We start from the raw sequence: 23,539 nt of genomic DNA, 5'->3' as shown, positions 1-23,539 counted from the left end.
TGGAGATTTTTAATGATTTGTCATTATGATTACATATGTGCCCCTAGTTGAGGAAAACTATCAAGAAAGAAACAAAGCTACACAGAATGAATGCACCGAGGTAGCCAAGAAGGTCCATAGCATCCTGGCTTGTATCAGCAAGAGTGTGGCCAGGCAGTGACCATGCCCTTGTACTCAGCACTGGTGAGGCCACACCTCAGGTGCTGTGTCCAGTTCTGGGCCTCTCACTACAAAAAGGACATTGAGGTGTTGGAACATGTCCAGAGAAGGGCAATGGAGCTGGAGCACAAGGCCTGTGAAGATGGACAAGGCTTCTGGGGTTGTTCAGGATGGACAATTTGAGGCTCAAGGAGTGCCTTTATCTCTCTCTACAAACACCTGAAAGGAGGTTGTAACGAGGTGGGGGTCAGCCTCTTTTCCCAGGTAACAGTAACAGGAGAAGAGGAAATGGCCTCAAGTTGCACCAGAGGAGGTTTAGATTTGGTATCAGGAAAAATTTCTTCACAGAAAGAGTGATCAGGCACTGGAACTGGCTGCCCAGAGAAGTGGAGGAGTCACTACCTCTGCAAATGTTCATTTCATGTGTAGATGGGGTATTTAGGGATGAGCATGGAGTTATTAGTGGACTTGGCAGTGCTGGGTTAACAGTTTGACTTCATGATCTTAGAAGTCTTTTCTAACCTAAAAAATTCTATGAGAATTTGAAAGAGGTATTTTAGATGTTGAGCCTATTACCTATTTCACAGTACCTGTAAAGAGGCAAAAATGCAAACTAGAGTCTGACTCTCAAAATGAGTATATATGGTGAATACCTCCCTTTATAAAATACTGTGGAGAAAATGAAAAATACTACAACCAACAAAAAGAATTTAATTCAAAACGAACATGCTGATTAAAAATCCAACTGCAAAAAAAAGCAAAGGAAAAGTATACAAGGATTTTCTTGAGGCAAACCTCATTCTTTTCAAATAAGAGAACCTTAATGAAAGATTTATCACAATAAACTTTGCAGTAGTTTGAGCCATCGGCTTGATTCTGCGGCTGTTTCAACACAAAGTTTTCACTTATATCAAATGGATTTGCATAAGAAAACCATTTGAAAGTGGATACAAAGGTCCACATTCAATTAAAACCTTTGCATTAAAGTATAGCTTTCTAAAAGAAAAAATAATGAATGTGCTTTTTAAGTGTAAGCCAACATTTCTTTTAGAACAGCTATTTAGCATAGAAAATACACAATGATGCTTTTTCTTTCAAATGTAAAGGAATATGGCAAGAGAAGTTATGAAGAGAGATTTATCTGCTGCAGGCATTATAACAGGTATTATGTTTCCAACTAAATAAAATCTGAAGAAATTTTACTAGAATAACTGAACACATTTTGCTACAATTTTAGAATTCAAAGGAAGAAACAGTGTACTCAGCATTACTCTTTAAACTATCCTCAGTCTTTTAAATATACTCATATATTTTACTTTAAATGTACACACACTTGAACCCAATTTTAAATTTAGTGCCACAAATACTTTTGAAATAACCTGGCAAATTTGCCTCTCCAATCTGTAACAATCCAACATATGCTACACCTCCAAACTTTTATTCTTTATAGGAAAAGTACTCTCACTACAATCAGTATGAAGTTGACACAGTAACAGCTTATGATTCCAGAGTGTATTCTCAACAACCCCGAAGATTTTGTAACACTGCATACTGATCTCACAGCTTACATCATCAAACCTTATGATACAAAGTTTTACTGTCATGCTTGTAGTGTGATTACCTACTGAAATCCATAAAAACTTTAGAAGAGCATCAGAAATCACTGGGATACTAGGGAATGATTGATTAGGCAAAAATAATGGTCTTTAATATTTCACCAGATTTTAATGCAAGTAGTATTAATTAAACATAAAAAAGAAAATGTCAGAGAAAGCACAACAGGTTTGAACTTTGCAAATCATGACAGAGAAGCTACTGCACACTATAAGGTTGGCTGCAGACTAGAACATATTTCATACACATTAAATTCTGCAGTAAAACATTAAGCTGTTAATACACTAACAGCCTTCAATTGCTGATTGCTCTTCCACCTTTCAGGGTAATATATTAACAATTATTTCCACTGCATCAATAAAAGCTCTATCAATCATGTACCATAATCCAGCAGGCAGCAGGTAGCATTGAAACCAGCATGACTGGCAGCCATGATGGAAATAAACTATTTTATTGCAATATATTGGAGGTCTATTTATGCCAAAAATCTCATCCAAAAAAATAAAAGAAAAAGACATGGACAGCTTAAAAAAAAATCTCTTTTTTGTTTAATAGCTCCTTTACTAATTTGGAGTAGTCAGAGTACAACTATTTAAATCATAACGGAGTAGTCCTGATTCTACCTGCTTTCATGTTGTCTATTTTGCTGTCACAAGAGATGACATTCATCTAGTTCAGAATACATACAGGAAGTTGAAGGCAGCAAGGGGTATATAAGATCCTGCCTGCTACAAAGCACACTCTGTCATAACCCATGCTGGAGCCTAATTCAAACCATTTTTCTACTGTCAACAAATACTTCTGGAATAAAACAGTATTTCTTCTCCTGTGGCTACTCAGCCAGACTACATGTCACTTTCCTACTACAGATAGTTAACTTGCCAGCTTACACTGTAGAAGCCTGATCAAGAAAACGAAAGGTTTCACTATTACATTGCCCATCAAGAAGGATCCACTGCTGTAAAAATCCAGGCTATAACATATGAAACTACATTAATTTTAAAACCCCAAAGCTAAGACATTAAGACTTCTGAAATATCAGAATAAAGGCAGACTGGGAAACTTTGATTCTGCTACCTGCTCTGTGTGTCTCTTCACCTCACACTACATATGCATGCAAAATAAACACATGCTTTCCGTCAGACTAATGAATCACTCAGTACCCAGGATGAATATATCTCCAGGACAAGACTTGTGGAACACTAATGATTTACTCACACTACATGAACCTTGTTCAGAGAAGATGCTTAGAGAACATGATTGGGAATTACAGTAAGGAGGAGTATGCTGTCATGCATTAAAACATTACTCTTCAGAAACAACTGCAGGTTCTCTCATGGTGTTCCTACGTGATGACAGGTACATCAGTCATACACCACCTTCCAACCTGCAAGGTTTCCCTGAAACTGAACACAGAGGTACAAGACAGACCTGCAACTGCAGCTATTCAACATATTCCTGCACTTGTCCTGAAATTCTTGACCCATTTAAAATTGATTCTGAGAAATACAGCACTTGGGAATTCTGGCAGGAGCAGACAGCACAGTTCACACTACACATTCTCAGTCGTTTTTCCAGAGTCTTTCAGAAGCAAATCACAGCTAGCCTGCAGTCCAGGTGAACTGTTGCTGTGTCCTGCTTAACACCAAACTTCCAGAAAAGGCCTTAGCCAACCCTCTTACATCTGATCAGAAACATTCCCATCAAGTGAGAAGAAAAAGCCCAATGGAAGACAGCAGCTGCTACTGAAAGCATCTGCATGCTTTCAAGAAGTAGCTAATTACTCAAACAGAAAATCTACAGAAGCTAGAAAGATTTAGGGTTCCAATCTCAAACTGCAACCAAAAAATTCAGTCAAGATTATAGTTGTGCCTGCCTTTACTTTCATGGGTTGTGGCTTGAGGCATCTTATTTGGTGAAACACTGAAGACTCACACTTGCAATTATGATTTAACAATAGTTGAAGACAGTTCTAACAATAAGACAAAGAGGAGGTAATGGAATCCAAACTGACAATTTCATCTCAACACATTAGTTTTTAAAGATTAAGTAGCTGTTCCTCTTTCCAAATATTTAAAAGAAGGCAGACACATGGTTTAAAGGCAAGATGAGTGTTGGCAACATCAACTGACTCAAACCTTGTCTGCAGTGGAAGTTCTGACACTTCACGCTGACAGTCATGATAGACAGAAAAACCAGATCTCACTGCATTCTCTAAATATAGTAACATTGACCTTATGATGGGCTTCCACAGTAGCTGCTTCAAAGAGAGACTGTCCCTGTGCTGTAAAAACACTCATTTCAAATTCTTCCATGATGGTAGTTTGTCACAAATCGCTTTTTCTGTTTTTATTTCTCCTCTTAGCAAAGAAATAAATGCTTTTTCATCCCAATTCGCAAAAATACTCTATAGTACTACTTTCAAAAGCATCTGGTTAAATTTCTCTTCATTGTGAACAATGAAGTAATGTAATCACTGAAGCTTTCAATTCAAGTAACCAGAATTTGCTTTCATTCTCTGTTAAGAAATGGTATATTTAGTTTGCTTTTCTGCTTCTACTATCAAGACTATTGGTACAATTGAGACTGTTCATTAAAAATTCCAACACTGACAGACATGTCATGAAATTCCACAGATTCATACAAAAGGCGCCATTAAAGTAGCACACAAAACAACAGCATGTCCAACATCACCTTCCCAAAACATGATCCAATTAGATTTTAGAAATGGTGAACTTTCAAACTCTTGGAGAGCAGGAAAGCAGGAAAGTCAAAATAATTATTAAGGAGATTCCTCTCTTCACAAATACTGTCAACTTAGACAGTTATTTTACCTTAAGAAGGTATGTAGGAATATTGCTGAAATCGACAGGCAACTTCAAGAGGAAGCGAGCCGAGAATTCTCCAGTCTGTGGAAAAAAGGTAACACTAATGAGACCTGGTAGCTAAAAGAGAACCACAAACATTCTGAAGATTAAATACTATCCAGAAAAATGCATAAGAGCTCATACCAGAGAGAAGGGTTGAGATTTAAACAAAATTGCTGAATAGAAGTACTGGAGAGGAAAAAAAAATTACAGATTTCACAGGTGTCATACAAAAAACCACCTTAAAAAACATTAACCCTCATTGCCAGTAAGTCAACAGCAAAAAGTAGATTAAAACAATATGCATGACAAAAAATCAGACTATATTTTGTTACGCCCTAAATATAGATGTATCTTGGCTGTACTCATTTCCGGACAAAGGTCTGGCAAGACCTGCAAAGAGTCTGAAAGCTAAGCTAAAAACCTGACAAATTGATAAGAACATGTAGATAAAACAGATGCATCTTTACAAACACTGCAGATATATGTAAAAGAATTTGTGTTTCAAAGGTGAGCACATATCAAAAGTGTCATCTGAATAAAGTTAGAGGAAAAGAGTTCAAGTAGAAGGTTTTAAATAATTTGTTTTTAGAATTATGTAACTCTAAACACCTAGACAACCGTTTACTGAAAATTTGCCAATTTCCCATACACATTGCTCTTTTTTACGCATAAAGGGTATGTGAAGGAAATAGAAAGGATTTCCTCCCTGTTTCATACACTTCCTTAAAACCAGACTTTGTCCACCTGGTTATAAAGCAATGAAGTTAGCTGTTTTTTAAAAACAGATGCCTGCCTGATTTCCTTCATGTTAATTTTTTGTTATCGCTATTTTTTTAGTTCAATATAGTAGCCACACAGCAGCTATATTTGTTAGGTACGTTGAATTAGCAGTAAAAAGTGTTAAACACTGATTTTATGCAATTAATTGCAAAAACTGGGATAATTTGAGACAAGCTAACCAATTTGTCTGTGCCAATCTGTTTCTGGGTAATCTACCAGGCATGAACTATAAATACCTCATTCTACCTTTAATTCACTAAACAAGAAAAAACAAGATCTGGAACGGAACTGAAATGTTCCTAATGGCACCTTTCAAGTTATATTATTTGCCAAAAGGATTTGTGTGACATTGGGCTGTAATTCACCCTTTTGCCAGCTAGCTAAGAATTGCCCTTAAAATTTGTCACTGGTAGTCACACAAGATAGGCAAAAAAATTACTCATAGAAACACTATGCAAAAAAAAAGTGAGTGTAGACTAAAGTCCAGCTGTGAAATCTCTCCTGATTACACCTCTTGTGAGGAGAGGTACCAACTTCCTGATGCTGTATTACTGATGTATGCAGAAAAACCAACAACTTCTTGCACACGTTTAACATGGAGACTGCTGTGATGATGATCAGGGTCCTCACTTCTTATCCAGAGTGAAATGATATTACAGATAGTGCTTCTCCTCTGGACTTCCAAAAAATGCCAGACAACGTTTGCCATAAAATCAAAAAAATTATTTTTGGTATAATACCAAGTCTGATGTACTGGGATGGCCACTGAGCACATGAATGACCTCTGATCAATGTTGCTCTGATCATCAGCTGCTCCAAAAAGTCTACATCTTTCATATTATTCCATCAAGATTATTTTGCAAACTAATTCTTCCGAAGGTGTTCTGGCTGGACAGGGAGCAGCCCCTGTCCATGGTGCTCATTTCCCCTGCCCAAACCAGCTGGATACAGGCATCAGGTCAAGACAGATGAATTTCTGGCCACAGCCCTGAAGGACTGGGTATTTAATGGGCTCCTGCATCTGCTGGTATTCCTCCAACAAGAAGCCACTTAGCTAGATAGTAGTTTGTTGATTTATCATATATCTTGGAGACTTGCACTTTAGGAAACTGGAGGCAGTGGAACAAAGGTATAAGAGCAAATTTCTGTTCTCTTCTGGGTCAGAGTGCTGAATTCAGGTCTTCTCTTTAAAGTATTTTTAACTCATGCACCTAAGATGATTGCTTTCATAACACTGTGAGAGGCTCATACTTTATTATTTCAGAAATCTGCTGAACTACTATTGTTGCCTGAGAGACAGCAGCAACATGAATTTCAATGACTTCTAGGCAGAGAAGTTAAAAGGCCATTTGCCTCCTGCTTTCTGGAAAAACAGTTCTATTTTGCTGATCCTTGAGGCTAACAAAACAAGAAGTTGTAGGGGACAGTAAAGAGAACTACAAAGGGTAGTTTCACAGTTTTGTTTTAGGATACTAGTAAACAAGCCTCTTATATATACCAAGTTCACAGAATCTTCAAAACCCTCAAGAGTCTTCTTGACAGAGAATAAAGACTTGGAAAAAAGCACATGCTATAGAAAAATCTATAGCTCTGCTATATGAAAAGGATTTGGCTCAAAATGTATTTATTTTATTGGAATGTTTCTAATTAAAAAAGCATTTATAATTAAAGAAAGTTCTTTATTCAGTCACCAAAGACTGAGAAAAGACTCAATAAAATTTCAGTTCAGTTCAGCAAGTCTTCTGCACTTCAATAAACCAGTCTGATGAAATTTAGAGATATAGCAAGTTGTTTGGGATGCAAGCTATGGACAATAACATCTGTGAATAAGTTAATTTCAATCAAATATTCTGATCTATAAACATTAAAGAGGTCTGAATTTCTTTGATGAAGAAAATTAAATCTGGGTTCAAATAAAAAAGCCTAGATGACTTGCCTAAGGGAAAAAAAAAACCAGATCAATGTGTGAGTTGTAGAGTAAACATCCTTGAATCACCTGTAACTTAAAGATGATTGAAGTGATATAAAGTTGAATTCTAGCCTTGATAATAGGAGTGCTGAAATTTCATCAATTTTCAGACTGCACCTGTTTCAGAAGATACAGCTTCTGAAGGCCAGTTTATCTTAAGAGTATGCTATTTCTGAAAGCAAGGGGGAAACAAGTCCTTCATAAACACCATTAGATATTTTCTGACATATCTTACTCCAAACTTCCCAAGAAAAATATATTACCAGCAGCAAAAACTTGATTTTTTGCAAAGCTTACTCTGTGGCAGAGATCAATTTTTAAAAAAATGTCAATTCACACAGTAACCAAAATGCCTGCATTGCCAATGGCCACACCTTAGAGGTCTATACACAGAGTGTTTCTATATAGAATGGCACATTTCCCATGTGGGAACTTCAGGAAGCAGATAAGCCAGTTTAATGTCTGACTGTCCTATGAAAGCATGGCCCTACAAAGTCACTGCTCTAGCCTACCTTGCCTCCTCTTGCAGAAAATTACTTGGGTTAGTTTTTCCTCTCCAGTCTTTCCTCTCCTCTCCCAGAACAACTCATCTCAGCTTAGACAAGTGCAAGAGAGATACTGGCAGCTGCAGCTACCAATTAAACCAACTCAAACATAATGTGGAAACACACCCTAATGCATCCTACCCCTAAGCAGACTGGTAGGCTGGCAGGGTGTCATACCAACACAGTTATTCTGCCTCTCAAATCTTCAAAGCGAACTCAAAACTTCCACACTGATGTTGTACTGTGCTCTCTAAACACAGCACAGGCTTTCCAACAGTTTCAAAGTTTTCACCTATCAACCAGATGAATGAACACCAGGTTCAAAACCAGTTCTCACCTGGAAATCTGGTTCAACCAACGTAATGGAATACAGCAACATCCCAAACAAGGAATATAGAAAATCAGCTGAAGTCAAATAGTTTTCTCCATCAGAAACATCAAGCATGGAGATGCACAGGAAGAACTTATGTTTTCCCAAGAAGGAGTTGTATTTGTTAAAAGCATTTTAGATGTAATAAGAGCTTACCCAGTTGTTTTTTTTGCCAGCATAGATTTCCATGTTTTCTCCATACTGGGGCTCTTCAAGTAAAGTCTGATACTCAAACATGAGACGAGAACTCTCCCGTAATCGGCTGCACTGAAATTGATGATACTGCTGCACAAGCTCTTTCACAACAAGCAGCAGGCATTCAGGGTTTGAAGGATTCCAGGAAGCTAAATTCTGTTGGTTAGAAAAGAACAAAACCCAAAATTGTTGACACCAATAAAAGACAAGCGATCCCCCTTCCATACTGATGCCAGAGGCACATATGCATGTGGAACATTTTTGACAAAGCTACATGACAATATTAGAATACAAAGGTTCTACCATGCTTTGGAAGAAAGCCAGGTCAAACAGCAGAAGCTTATTGACAAATAGAAGACCTACTATAAAACTGATAAAAGGGCTAGTACCAGGCTTATGTAGACCCAAATGACCATTCTATTCTTTCCTGAAATTATAGGAAAATTATAGTTGCATCTGAGAACTGGAAAAGTTTTAATCAAATTAAAACTGATAGGCAACACACAAGTACAACCTTGCACAGTAACTGATTCAAAAAGCAGTCAACTAAGTGAATAGGGCAAATTAACACCAACTACAGAAACTGCTCTGCTTCATTATCTCAAGCAGTGGCTACATTATCAGTGGTAGAGCAAACGGGTTCTCTTCTCTTGCCTCTACCTTGTGATTTATTTCACCTTAACAGCCTCTTCACTTGAATTACCCTGACTCATCCCCTTAACACAAATTTCATCTGTACACAGAAGTCTCTTTAATATGCCGGCAGAAATTTTTATTACAGGTTCACTGTATTTCAAGAAATAGCTAACAGAAATAAAAATGATAATACAATTAAGATAACTGTGTCAGTAACACAGTAGTGATGTTACCACTCCTGTAATTGGCTTAGATCAGTCTTCTGTGCACAGTTAAGTTTTATTCAGGAAGTATTTGGTGTTACAAACCACACCTAATGTGACCAACGTTGCATACCTACATCTAGCTGACCAAAAAAGGACCTATGTGAAAGGCAAAGGGGGACTCACCCTGTAGTCCATGCTGTTAGGACATGAAAGAGCACTGATTGAAAGTACTTAGGTACTCATATGCTTTGCACTTGGATCTTCAAGCAGTTTTCTTGATACCACCTCAGAGCATGTTAACACAATCATGTGGCTTTTGGTGAGCTTTGAGTATAAGTAAAATCAATCTGCATTTCATAGAATGATGGCATGGTTTGGGTTGGTAGGGCCCTTAAAGATCACGCATTTCAGGGGAGGGACACCTTCCACTAGACCAGGGTGCTCAAAGCACTTTCTAACCTGGCCTTTGACACTTCCAAGGACAGGGTGTCAGCAGCTTCTCTGTGCAACCGGTTCCAGTGCCTCACCACCCTCACAGTAAATTTCTTCCTTATACCTTATTATAATTTACCCTATTTCAATTTAAAACAATTACCCTTTCTCCCACCACTCCATGCTGTTATAAAAGCTCCCCCTTTCCAGCTCTCTTGAGGGCCCATTTAGGTACTAGAAGGCTGTATATCACACAGATATTTGACAAACTAGCTGCAAAAGAATTTTAAATTGCATGAATCGTACAGTTAACATTAAGAAACTCAGAACTAGCACAGACATCTGCATTTTACAACTAAGTGATAAAATACAATAGTTAAAATACAGTTAGATGCCACGTTACTTCTTTCTGTAAGTTGCAGATATTTCATAAACAAATTCGTATTTTGTGTAATACCAAAAGTCATAAATACAAGTAATAAACACAAGTGAATGAGTTCCACGGAGAACTTGTTGAGTCTCTGTCCTTAGAGATACTCAAAACCTGACTGGACAAGGACCTGGACAGCCTAATCTATCTGATCCTGCCCAGGCAGGGCAGCTGGGCTAACGATCTCTATCTAAAGGCTCCTTCCAACCTCAGCTAGTTTTAGCTTTATGAAGAGGTTCACAAAAAGCTCCAACTGAAACAGGATCTTAGCAAGGTGAGACTCCACAGCTCTGGCCTTAAAAGAAACAAATGACCTCGTGTATAAATTTTATCTTCTGATTCCCCTGATACCCTGCAAAAGCAGATAGGAAGTTTAATCAGTTACTCATCAGGCACCACGCTTCAGCTCTACAATGAAATTTACTTGTAGCCTGATCTCTAACTAAGATGGCTATTTCCATTAAAAAGGGTTATAAATTTTATTATTTCTGATGACTTTGGATATGTCCCTATGGAATAGTTTTATACAGACTTCAGTACATGTGTATGGTGGCTCAATATTTCAAGTGTTTATCTTTCCACAACTTTATACTTTTTTCCCACTTACGTAATATATATTAAGATCTTACCAAAATGAACCAAATGATCTTAATATATATTAAGATCTTACCAAAATGATCTTACCAAAATGAATTTTCAGCATCATCACTTGAAATATATCAGTCTAATTTGTCAATGAAAGCAACGGGAAGTATGTATTGCTGTGTTTTACATGCATGAACAGCTACAGGATTGAACTGTATTCCTATTTTCCTGCTCACTCTGATTCTGGTCAAAAGGGCTGCTCCACATGGCTAAAATGCTATTCTTGAACCTATGCCTTTAAAAGTTACTCCAGTGTCACAGACTTGACATTTGTTCACAGCTTGATGTAAAAATACTGTTTTCTCCTCCTTCTAGACAGTAGAAACACTTACAAAATGGTAATATTATCATTGTAAAATCTTAAAATGTAAACTACAATCCAGAGGAATTGGTAAATTGGTGATACACTAATGCAATTCATATAAGTTCCTCAAATACTACAGAGTGACTGAAAACCTTGTTCTACCTTGTCTGCTACCTACAGTTGGTAAAAATTTGTTTGCAACTTGAACCTATTTAAGCTTATCCAATTCTACAAATACTAGAGAAAATCTGTCAGGTAAGACAGCATCTTCTAGGAAACACATTTTCTACCATGCAGCCTGAAACCAGACTGCATATAACCTTAAATTTCCTGTTCCCAAGCTGCTGCTCAAATAAAACATTTCCAGAAAGCCAGAGGATGTAATATGCCAGTATGTATTGATATCAGCCAGACAAGTGGGAATAACCTTTCCTCCTAATGACATTGGTATAACACAATAGAAATGTTCTGTCAAAGGAAATGACCAACAGTATTTTAATAACTGACCTAAATGCAACTGAACCTTTTGTTTTTTAAATAACATTACACTACAGAACAAAAAAAGAGCAAGAGGAAATCCATTGTCATTTGTGCGGCACAGAGCTAAAGGAGTGCTCTTTTCAAAGAATTCGAGAACATTGCATCAAAACAGTGTTTATTCTGAATTGTCTTAAAGCTACAGGAATTAAAATAATGATTTGACTATAGGATCCTTACTAAACACCTCTCATTCAGCAATTCAAATTTCAGAGTACAAACTGGTTATAAAAACAAACCACCTGAAGAACAATTCAACTACCCATTCAGGTAGTTGAATTATAATGGATTCTCACTGCTGAAAGAAGAAACATACAAGGGCTACATAAATTTTCTGAAGCACAAGTTCTGATTTATATAAAATGGTTTTAGCTTTAGAATAATATTATTGTTATGCATGTTATTTGGCATTTGGCCCCTACATTTCCATCCATTTTGTTAACTTTGCAGAAGGGCTGTACTTTCCACACGATCTAAACTCCTAAATTTTAACACAAACTCTAACGAATATAATGCCATATTTATGTACGAAATTTCTTTTTGCATATCTTAGAGTAACTTATTTGCCCTAAGCACTAGGTTCATTCACCTGAAAATACTGTTAAACAACTTTAATCCAATTTCAACAGGATGTGAAAATATGTGCTATATTGTTCTCAGATTCAAACAGCACCTTCTTTAATCTTCCTTCTGTTTTTGAAATCAAAGATAAAGTAAGCAACTACCTGTAAAATACAGGTAGTTGTAAATGTAAAATACATTGTTAAATCTAGGGCAGAATTTGATTTGTCAAGTTTATCCCTTTCAGAGTGCCTACATTGCTACAATTTCAGCATTAGGCAGAGTCTTCTGAGGACACACAATTCATCATTTTATTTGATGCGAGTAGCATCCTTGCAACAGTAAGTTGACCATTTCTATAGAGGGAAAGGACCTTCTAAATAAGAATTTATTTAGTGATGCAGTATTGTTGTCACTATTAGACTTTGGAAATCATCAAAATCTTAAACATAGAGCAAAAGCAGTAGTAACCCGTATGCTTCATTTTCTGATTGTTTGCCTGAAGGCTACATTCCAGCTGAACCAATCCTGCTTTTTAAGAGATTGTAGTTAAGAAGATTTAAAACATTAGAAGACCAGAGCTTCTGGTGTTTGTGTTTCACGGCTTCAAGTTCTGCTTGAAAACTCGAATCTTGTGTAAGTATTAAAATCTGATGCAACTTCAAGATTATGAGGTTTAGTTGTTACAGCTTTAAAAAAATCCTGGGAATAAGAACACAGACAGATCACTGAAGCCAAGTGGAATACATAAATAACAAGACAATTATGGATATAGAAAAAGACTTATTGCTTTCTGTGGCTTATATCAAAATCTTCTGCCTTGCTCACAAATCTATACATTATCATTTTACCAAAATCACATGCATGCTGAAAAGATTTTTTTTTCGCCTGAATTTGCTATAAAATTGTGACTAAAATGAATTTTATAGAGAAAAAAATTATCAGAGTGACTGGGATATTGACAGACTGAGTTACATATTTCACTCAATAAATCCTGTCTAATTTGAAATGAGATTTCTGCAGGATTTCCAGAGAGTTAATAAAGTTTAACAGAACAATCATTAATGCATTTAAAATAAAGAAATTCAGACTTGGATACAATCTCTTGCCTTGTTTGCCAAGAGATATCTTTAAATGACCTCTGCAGTGCAAACTCCCTAAGTTACTCAACAGTTAGCCAGTTAGACTGAAAGTGGCCCACTTTCAGCATGAATCAACCCAAACTGCATCTGCAATTAGCCCTGCTGCACTCATGCTGATCTCACATGATGGCCTACATGCACAACTCACATTGGTTAGGACCATCGTTAATGTTATCATTTTTTTCAGTGTATCATTGAAGGACTTACCTGACATTTCTGAGCACACAGATGAAGGCTCAAATAAACAATTCTCTTCTGTCTAAACACTGCTTGCATGTGTCTAGACATGATCTCCACTAACACTATGAGCAACTTCATGCATCAGATCTTAATTTAAACCTTTCAAGTTTTAATTTCAGTGCTTTTTTTTTTTTTTTTTTGGTTTTGCCATACTGCAACTTGTGTAACTTCCATCTTCTAGAAAGATCAATTGTTGCCTCATCTTAAGAAGTACAGAAGTTTTAGTAGCAGGTTTAGTAGCATCCCAAGATGACTGCACATTCTTGTGGACACAAAAGTCTGCTAATGTCATCTGTGACAACTGGGTAAATCCCATTTTTCCAGTTAGGGAATGAATGAAAAATGATCTTCAGGAATAAATTCAAAATGGCCTGCAGAAAAACTAATAGAATGAGAACTTCCATCTGATAGAGACTAGACTCCAGAAGCATCACTGCCCACACAGCTGTAGCTATGGTCATACAGAAGATGGCCAATAACTATTTACCTATCCATAAGTAAGCAATTCAACATAAATACGTTAAACGCTCCCTCATGGCAGAAGTTGTCCTGGCTGACTTTTTTCATTATAGAACAAAGTTTCAGGACAAAGTCTTTCAGAAAACAGTTATCTAGACCTTTAAGTGATTAACCAATAGCACGCACATTCACCAAGTTTTGCCCTCCAGCTCATGTTGTGTGGCAACAGGAATGGAAAAATAGTATTCAATTATTATACAGAGATTAAAAGACCATAGGCATCCATCAAACTGTGTCTACACTGGAGAAATCCAAGTGATTCAGGAGACCTCTTCTGACAATCTGCCAGATATTAAGTTAAATAATCTCACCAAGGAGCATTGATTTCCACTAAGAAGTATAACCCCAGAAATTTTGTCAGGCTCCACATTCAATTTGTGACTTCCCTGGCTCCTGATCCTGTCTGCTGACAGAAGCAGGCTGCATAGTAAGCGAACAGTTGGAAAGGGAAAGGCTTTCTTGACATTCAGACATGACCAGAGTTGAGAAAATGAATTCACTTGAAGTTGGTATAAAAGGCAGAGTAGAGCTGTTATAAGGCCACCCACAGAGTGCAATTTAAGCCATTTCAACAGTAACTCATTTAAATGAGTAGCAATGACACCAACTGGATTTCCAAAAGAGACAAGGAAAATTTGCAGCCTGACACTATGAGTTCTAGTGAGATCTTACAGGTGAGGCAAGTGAAAAACCCCCAACAAAGTAACTTCTCAGCCCTATTAAGCAAAGACATGCAGAGTTTAGCTTTCCAAAGATGCCATACTATTCAACTTCTGGCAAAGAAACCACATTTAAATTTTGTTCTGGAACATTCTGTGCTTTGTAGTCTTTCCTTTATCCTTCCAAAAAAGCTAATCAAGAACCTATGCAAACTACTCAGTGTCCATGATCACCTATTCCCCATTTTTTTTTTTCACAGTACAATGGGCCTCATGTTCCATAAAGCTGCTAATTCATAGGCTCCTTAACAGGTTATTGCTTATTTCATAACTCCAAGTAATGTCTGCAGCCAACTGTAATTCCACACTATCAGAAATGAAATACGGTAACAATTTCTAATTGATTTGAAGTTGTTTTTCTTTGAAATGTGTTTAAATACCCAGGTTGCCAGAATATCTTCCAGGAATGTGATTTTAAAGAAGACAGATTGCAACTGTTTTTCCTGGCTATACTACAGGAAATAACAGCAAGATCTTATTTTAAGTTAGTGTACTTCTATATTTCTAAGCAAGAAATTAACTTTCATGAGAAAATGTCAGTAAACAAAACCTCCCAAGCCCGTAACAGTGGTAATGCATTTCTATAGCATCTTTCATCCAGAATTATCATAAAGAATAATGTTAAGTACAGATTTGCATTTTGTTTATATCTCTCCACACCACATGCACACAACTTGCATCCTACAGTGGCCTAAAATCAGTACCAATATAACTTTTTACCCAAAATGAGAAAGATCACAGTGTGATATCAGCACTTATCCTACACATAAGTACAGAGGATATACTGGTCCAGTGGTTACAGCATTAGCCTAGAAACTGGCATATCTGGTTTCAGTCCATGCTTTGCTCTACTCTGCATAGGCCACCACAGGGAAACTGCTCATAGAAAAAGGCACAGGATAATTATCTACCATATGCTCACATCTTTCTATCAACAGATATTTTTCACAGTATTTGCAGGGCTGGAGTGTTATAACAACTTCAAAGGCTTCAGTATCTTAGCAGCCAGCACTTAAACATCCTACAGGCTGCAGCTTCAAATCAATCACTGTAAACCTACATGCCATCTACTTGTCATCTTGTTTTCACAGGTTCTTCATATCCCTCTCCCCCAAAGCACCACTGGAACAACTTTCTGGAGTGATCTTCTTGAAATGATAATTTTTGGGCCCAAGCAACATCAAAACTTAACATTTCATAAAAACAGTCCAACTCTGGAGCAATTCTGTCATTGCAAATACAACCAAAGAATTGTGTGCTCTGCTGCCATGAATACCAGATAAAAACGTTTGGACAAAGCAAAGCTTGGGATTGTCAGTATTTATTTTAATTTTTATTTTGGGCAAGAGGCTGTGAAAACTGGATACAGGAATTAGAATAGCTCATATAAACACTTAGCTGAAATCCCATAAACCTGAGAGCCTTGAATTAGCAAGAAAATACAGAGCAGGAAAACAACATAATAAGAAATTAATTCTGCTTTCAGAAGAGCATCTTATATCGTGCATGAAATTATTTTCCCTTTTTTCTTCCACTGGCTACACAGTGTGCTTCTTGATAAATGATGCAATACCCAAAGCAGCTCTATAACAGATTCCAGCAAATCTGACACATGGAGAACACTCTTCAGAATTCACCTAGAATAAATGCAAAACTGCTGCTCAAGTACCATTCACCCAAAAAAGGAGTAAACTCAGCTTCCAAAGGTTACTACAATTTTTTTCTATTTCCTGCTGAAGGAGAAGTAGAGGCAGCTGATCTTGGTAAGTTAAGAGTACTCAGGAAATCCAGAATCTGTGAAGCTGAGCCTAGGAGAACATTTTTATGTTGTGCACTGTTCCTAAAAGAGTCTGCTTGTTCCTCTCACAGACCTCTCTTAGAAGAAAATCAGACCCTTAAAATCTACAACTGCATACTATCTGATTAATCTCCTAAAGACTTGACAAATGCATAAACATTTCTTGTCCTGCTTTGCTAAGGAATTAGAGCAAGTTTTGTTTCTTTACAGACCTCTCAGCACACCTCTCTCAAAGCAGATACCTTTACCTGATCCAAGAGGGAATTTCTTAATTCCCTCAGCATGTATTAAATTCTGGGTTAGTGAATCCAATGCACTAATTATTAGTTTCTCCACGTGAGTAGAGTGCACTTTTTCCCCCTGGGAGTTGGCTACCAGGTGTACATATTTAACTAGATATGGCAAGTAAAAGGAACAAAGCACGAAGACAAGAAAAATTCCCCCACAAGATACAGGCACATGCATCTTTTCCCTAAAGACTCACTTACCATGCCCTGATGGCAGTGTGAACAGACCTCAACTCCTCAGACCCTCAGTGGAGCAGAGAACAGACCACTGTCAACGCTTCACCTCAAGAGTCCCTGTCAAATAGCAAGTCTTTCACTCTTATCAGCTCCTGTGGTTTTTTCCTTTCCTGTCAACACAAGTAATTTTAGCTACAGCAAAAAGGCAGAACCTTTACAGCTAATGTTTTGGATAGCATCCACTAACATCCCTTGAGCATTTATCTGCACATGCAGAACTGCTTTCTTGTAACCATTTTTCCCCTTCCAAAATCCCACAAATTAAAATCAATGTATCACAAGGTGGATCTCACTGTTGTGAGAGCAGTATTGCCATCTTTATTTTCACATCTGTACTCTAAGACCTTGAAAATACATTCCCTAAAGAAAACACTTACAAAATACTACTGTGTAAACCGTAAAATATTAGAAATCACAATTATTTTTCTATCATACCAGAAATATTATTGCACATTAGTCCTCTCTTTAAAAAAAAAAGCATGGAAACACTCATTTGGTTCCTTTATGAAAGTAAAAGCTGCATCTCTAGGAAGATGGGTATGTGGCAGAGTTCATGTAAAACTGTTTGAACACTTATACTGCAAACAAAAGACTCAAGATATTGACTAAATTTGAATTATATTTCTGTAGTTATCTCTAAAAAAGAACAGATATGCCTGAGGAATTGAAATAGAAGATAGCAAGGGAACACAGATTTAAAAGAATGTAAAGAATGAGTAAAACAAAGAGAGGTTTTGAAACAAATATAAGCTGAAACTCAAACTGGTAAAAAGGAAAGAAAATCTACCTTCAGCTCTCCTCCATTTGGGGAAATGAATAGATCTTTTGAAAATCAGCCTGAGTGCAAAGACATTTATTTCCTTGCCCCAGCAATCTCTTCTGAAGAAAAGAACCTTCAGGGTACCAAACTTAAACTAATTTCATTGGAGAAAAGTGCAATTATAAATTATAACACAATTCACAAGCCAGAATTAAATCAAATACAAAACTGCATTATTAGACAGAATTTCTAACTGTCCTTCTGTAATCAGTTAATTTAAAAGTTTTTTCTACTTGAATATCCATAAGCAATGACCAACTTCCTCTACAGAAAAATGAATTATAATAGCACATCAATGTGAATTCAACAGGCATACTACACAGAATTTAAATGTATTCTCAATTCAGGAAGACTGTCCCAGAGTCAGTCTTTTCTCTCAAAAAAACCCACACTCCTACCCAAACCCCTTGTAAACCTGTTTCTACAAAGCTAACAAGAGCTGTTGCCTTCAAGACATGTAATTTCTTACTGTTTATAGGGTTCTTGTAAGGAAGCAGAGTGTATTGTGAGAGGAGCACCACAGATAAAGGGCCAGAATCCTTTCATTTTCCACTTGTTTTTCTGATAATACTTTTCTCACAATTAAAAAAAAAACCCACTGCTCAAGTAAAGAATGATTATACATTAATAAACTGAACCAAAAAATAGTCAGAAGTACATTACCACTTTGCTGGTTTACATTAAATAATTATAAATGCCAACATATTATCATTGTACTCCCAAACTTCCACCTAAAAGATGTTCTGCTTTCTTATGTCTGGCTTGGGATATCCAGCTTTATATATTTGCTATGGCTTAAAAATGAATGATTTTCAGGAATTCATTATACCACCCTTACCACTACCAAGGACTGTATTTCCTGCAAAGGAAAGACATGCAAACCTAAACATCTTTTTCAACCTTTTACATTAAGATTTAAGCATCCTGTTATTCTGTTCTGGTCCAAGCTTCTGGCCCATCTAAGTCTATGACCATGAAAAATACAGTCAAACTCACATGAAAAACGGAAATTATTTTTTCCTAAAACAATGCTATGAATGGAAAACTATAAATGTTTTCTCCCCCTATTTTACTAGTGCACCATGATTAAATCCTTCATTGCATGCACTTTATTTAGTATGGCAGAAAAACATTTTCTCCCACTTTGCCATCCTTCAGTCAAATGCCCATGCACATTCCTAATGCTCTCCAAAAACTAGTCTCTCCTGGACTGAAATACTATATTTTAAAAGCTAATATTCTCTATTTTTTCATATTCTAGGGATAAATTGCATTATCAGAGAAGCTTGTGCCAAAAAATGAAAGGAAATGTTTCCCCGTGGAGCCCTTCACAAAACGAATGGAATTCATTTTGCCTTCTGCACTAGCAAGATTTAAGCAAGAAAGGCAAAACTACCTAGCTTAACAGATATTTTGCTCCCTTGAAATTAAAGAAGTATGATCAAATTATAGATCTTTCTTTTTTTTTTTAATTTCTGGACTCTAGGTGAAAAGTCGAGCCAAAATACTGCAATTAAGTAAAGCACAACTTTTAACCTCAGCATATTGTCTTCTGCTTATGCTTTGAGATAGAAAGCCAGGTTTTATAAACTGTGCTAGGAAATGCTGAAGTTTAGCAAAAAGAAAGTGAGGTAAATACATGCAATGACTACACATGAATAGAAAATGGCAAAGTAATACAGTGTGGCTAACCATCTCTCAGCCCTATAAATATTAACAACTCTAGACAAAAACGATAAAAACAAAAGGCTGCAAGAGAAATTAATAAGACTAAAACAAGGAGAAAAATGAATAATTTCCCAGTGTAGAAAGGTTTTGATGGACTCAAAGATGGAAAGATGAGAGGAAAACCTTTCCGGTCATCCTCTTGTACTCCTTCTGCTGGACTGCATGGCCACCGTCTTCACCACACATCTGCAGAGATAATCCCAACACTTGCTCTCAGCAGCGTGTGACTTTTGAGAAGGACCTCCTGAATGCTGGCCTCACACATGCTGCAGCCAAGCTGACCAGGCTATGCCAGGAGAGGATTCCCAGCCAGAATCCTCTTTTGGAGATTTCTCATTTTAAATCCAGTACTTATTCAACTTGGCAGAGGGGCTGAATCAGATCATCTCCAGAAGGCCCTTCCAACCCTAACGATTCTGTGATTTTGTGATTCCCTGAGGAACAGTGTGGAGCTCAGACACCAAAACCAGATCAAAATACATTCAAAACTATATTTTTTCAGATCTGGCTTTAAAAGGAATGCTGTACTGGTATATCTCTATTTTCAAAAACGTGAACAAAAACGTATACCGTAAGTGCCAACAATACCAGTCAAAAAGTCCTTGGGAAAGTTCCTGAAAAAATTACTTCTCTGATGGTATAAAATGTGGTTGTTTCCCATTGCCTATCAATACCAGACAAACTTCAGCAAGGCTGCAGTGAGTATATGCATATATATATATATATATTTATACACACATACACATACCTGCATTCCCCACATGTACAAATAGGTAGGATCAATAGAGAGGGACAGGAATAAAAAGTTTTCAGAATTAATGTTTGTTTCAGAAAATTAAATGTTAAATAACATGGGATTATAAATAATCAAAACATATATTGACATATAAAGTCAAGACATGGCTGAAAAATCAACACAATAAATGGGAATATAAAGTAGTTAAAAATAAGGAATTCTAATAAACTGAAGGATCCAATTCTGCATTCTGTTTCACTTAAATTCCCCAAGTTCAACTGAAGCTGAAGTAATTTAAGGCTTTCATTACAAGAGCAGCAGGTTAGGGGGTCCAAGAATGAAATCTGCTGCTGCCATTTGAAATAGAGCACACAAAAGAGCTAAACAGGTTGAACTCACCCATGCATTTCTCAGACAAGCAGAACCCACTGCTGTGGCTTTATATTTTAAAATCACACTCCAAAATCAATGAACTCATTGCCCTTATGGGGAGCTCTCATGCTAGAACACATAAAAGCTGAATCCTTGCTAACAAAACAACTGTCAGACTTTTTAGAACAAAATAGTTCAAACAACATTAGTTAATATAAGGGTTGTTTGAGCTTTTTTGGAGCTTCTGTGAGCAGGGGGACAACTGACACTGTTAAACATGTGTCTCATGCACCTGAATAAATAAATAAAAATTGATGGAAAAGGGGGATATTTAAAGGATCTCTTCACTACACATTAAAAGCTAACTCAGCAATCAACAGAAATAATGATTAAGACTTTGAACAGAGATCCAGAAAAAAATACAACCTTCACGACAGTCCTCATATAGCCAAATGAGTCTAATAAGCACAAATACAAGAACTTAAAAATAAACATTGGTCTACACCAATGATATAGAGTTGACAGCCAATACACTTGAGTAGCACAATGATCTGAATTAACTCCACAGTGACTGCAATCTGTACTCAGTATCAACAATTACACAAGGGAAAACAATCCTCCCAATGCTAGGTATGGGCAAGAGAACTGCAGCAGCCAATTCTCTGAAGGTCTGTGATGACAGCATCTTTCTCCCATGCAAACGCAGCACTAAGTATTCCCACAAGGAATATGCTATATACTAGCCCACAAGGACACATTCAGAACTTACTAGGCTTTAGGAAATGCTCATGTCCTCTTGCCTTCATTCCCACTATGGCTATTGAAGTCTTTTTGATAGCAGTGAGTGGGCAGAATAATTCTGGCAAGACTAGCTGGAAACCTGAAGTAGAATACTAAGATACCCATTTCCTTGAACTGACAGTTACCTTGCTTATACTTCTATTGTATCCTCTTTGCCAAACAGAAGATAATTCAAAATCATTGGAAAAATGGGGTTAACATTTTGAATAAGCACTTCAGCTATTAAATGGCTCACATTAACAATCAACTAGGCTAACATAACAAACAATTCTTGTTACTCAAACTGGCGTCATGGTAATGAGCTCCAAATTAATCTCATCCGTACACAATCACTAATCTTGTTGTGTGCCAACTGCATTTTTAATCAGAACGGAGTGAATCATAGGTTGTTTTTAAAATACATTTCTAATACTTGTCATCCAAAATGAATAAACACTAGAGCAGGAAAGAACTTTTCTATTTACATTCTAAGAAGCTGATTTTATTTATACATACTATACATGCCATTATCAAATGCATTTGATAGGAAAACATTCTTAATGACAATAAAATGTAAAAATGTTTCTTTTTAATAACTCTTTGAGCACAAACAGCACCACCAACCTAAAGAATTTAGGCCCCTGACTGTAATTAAAACTGTACAACAAACCAAAAGGACCACTTGCCCCTTGTTGAAGCACTCTGCAATGCTGACATCATTGGCAAGATCAGCATGCACACTGTTAGACCCTGCAACCAGGAGAGTGACCACCACTGGTAAGACATGTAACCAAGCACATACTTTGCAGTGCTGAACTTGAGACTCAAGCTGAGTTTCAAATCCAGGTGACTTTAATGTTTGTGCAAGACACAAAAGCAAAGCTAAATTTCAATGAGCATTTTCAACTTGATTCTGCAATTGCAGTATTCATTCAAGAAAGCATTAGCCCTGCTTATAAAACAAGAGTGCTCAGCCCTACTGCTGAAATACTGGTCTAATAATTCAGGAATTCTCTGGGGAAAATAAATAAATTAAAAAACCCCCAAAATATGAACTATTCCTTGACAGCATTCACTTTTTAGAATGCAGTATTTCTGGAATCTTGCTTTAGCTGTCTGGCTAACAGCTGCTTAACTGAACACCTATTACCATGCTCAGATGAAAACCTAACTGGAAGCTCTGCCCATGGCCATGGAAACTGAAACAATCTGCAACACAGCCATTCAAATGTCTGTGGGGATGCCTACTGACAGCCTCCATTAGAGCCACACGAGCCTGAGGAATCTGGAGTACCTGGTTCTCCTTTCATGCTAAGCATAATGCCTGACTCAAGCCATCTAACAACATGTGATGACTTCTTAAAAAACAAGACACTCAGACAGATGAGACCAGTGCATGCAGGCTCAATGTCAGAATTCCCACAGATTCAATGGCACATATTACTTACTTTGAGACTGTGCTCCTCATTGAATAACATCTACATGCTTTTGTGCATGGTAGATTCTGTTTGGATTGCCAGGAACTGTTGCATCAGAAGTATCTGAAGACTGCTCAAGATGAAAAGCACTGAATTATGGTCAATGTGCTAATCTGTATTTGACTTCTAGTCAGTAGACAGCTATGTTAACATATTTAAGAATTCTGCTAATATCTTAGAATTCAATTAAAATTATCTTCATTAAACAGCTCTCACATTTCTGGAAAAAAGGGAGCTATTCAAAGACTTCACATAATAAGCAAGTTATTGTTGATGCAACATTCTGAAGAAAAAATCTACAAGCCATATGGAACTTTAAAAAGTGAATGCAAAACTAAAGGAACAGTATGTAGACCACAGCTGCAAGGTGGGAATAACATCCTCCAATGCCAGCCATCAGGACAAACTGAAGGTTACATTTACATAGTGA

General features: G+C 36.9%; 1 protein-coding gene across 1 annotated transcript in view; it reads right to left on the bottom strand.

Annotated features, from left to right (window-relative positions):
* The window catches only part of BABAM2 (BRISC and BRCA1 A complex member 2), a 161,217-nt gene that overhangs the window by 102,837 nt on the left and 34,841 nt on the right, over positions 1-23,539 (bottom strand). The window contains exons 5-6 of the mRNA XM_054628813.2: positions 8,464-8,658; positions 4,608-4,682 (exon numbers count right to left, since the gene is read on the bottom strand). Of these exons, the coding sequence (XP_054484788.1) occupies positions 4,608-4,682; positions 8,464-8,658 (270 nt within the window). The remainder of the gene's footprint in view (positions 1-4,607; positions 4,683-8,463; positions 8,659-23,539) is intronic.

The sequence above is a fragment of the Agelaius phoeniceus genome, chromosome 3 (genome assembly GCF_051311805.1).
Source record: "Agelaius phoeniceus isolate bAgePho1 chromosome 3, bAgePho1.hap1, whole genome shotgun sequence".
Taxonomy (NCBI): Eukaryota; Metazoa; Chordata; class Aves; order Passeriformes; family Icteridae; genus Agelaius; species Agelaius phoeniceus.
Note: the sequence above shows the minus strand (reverse complement) of the source record. Positions and strands in the feature narration are given on the sequence as shown.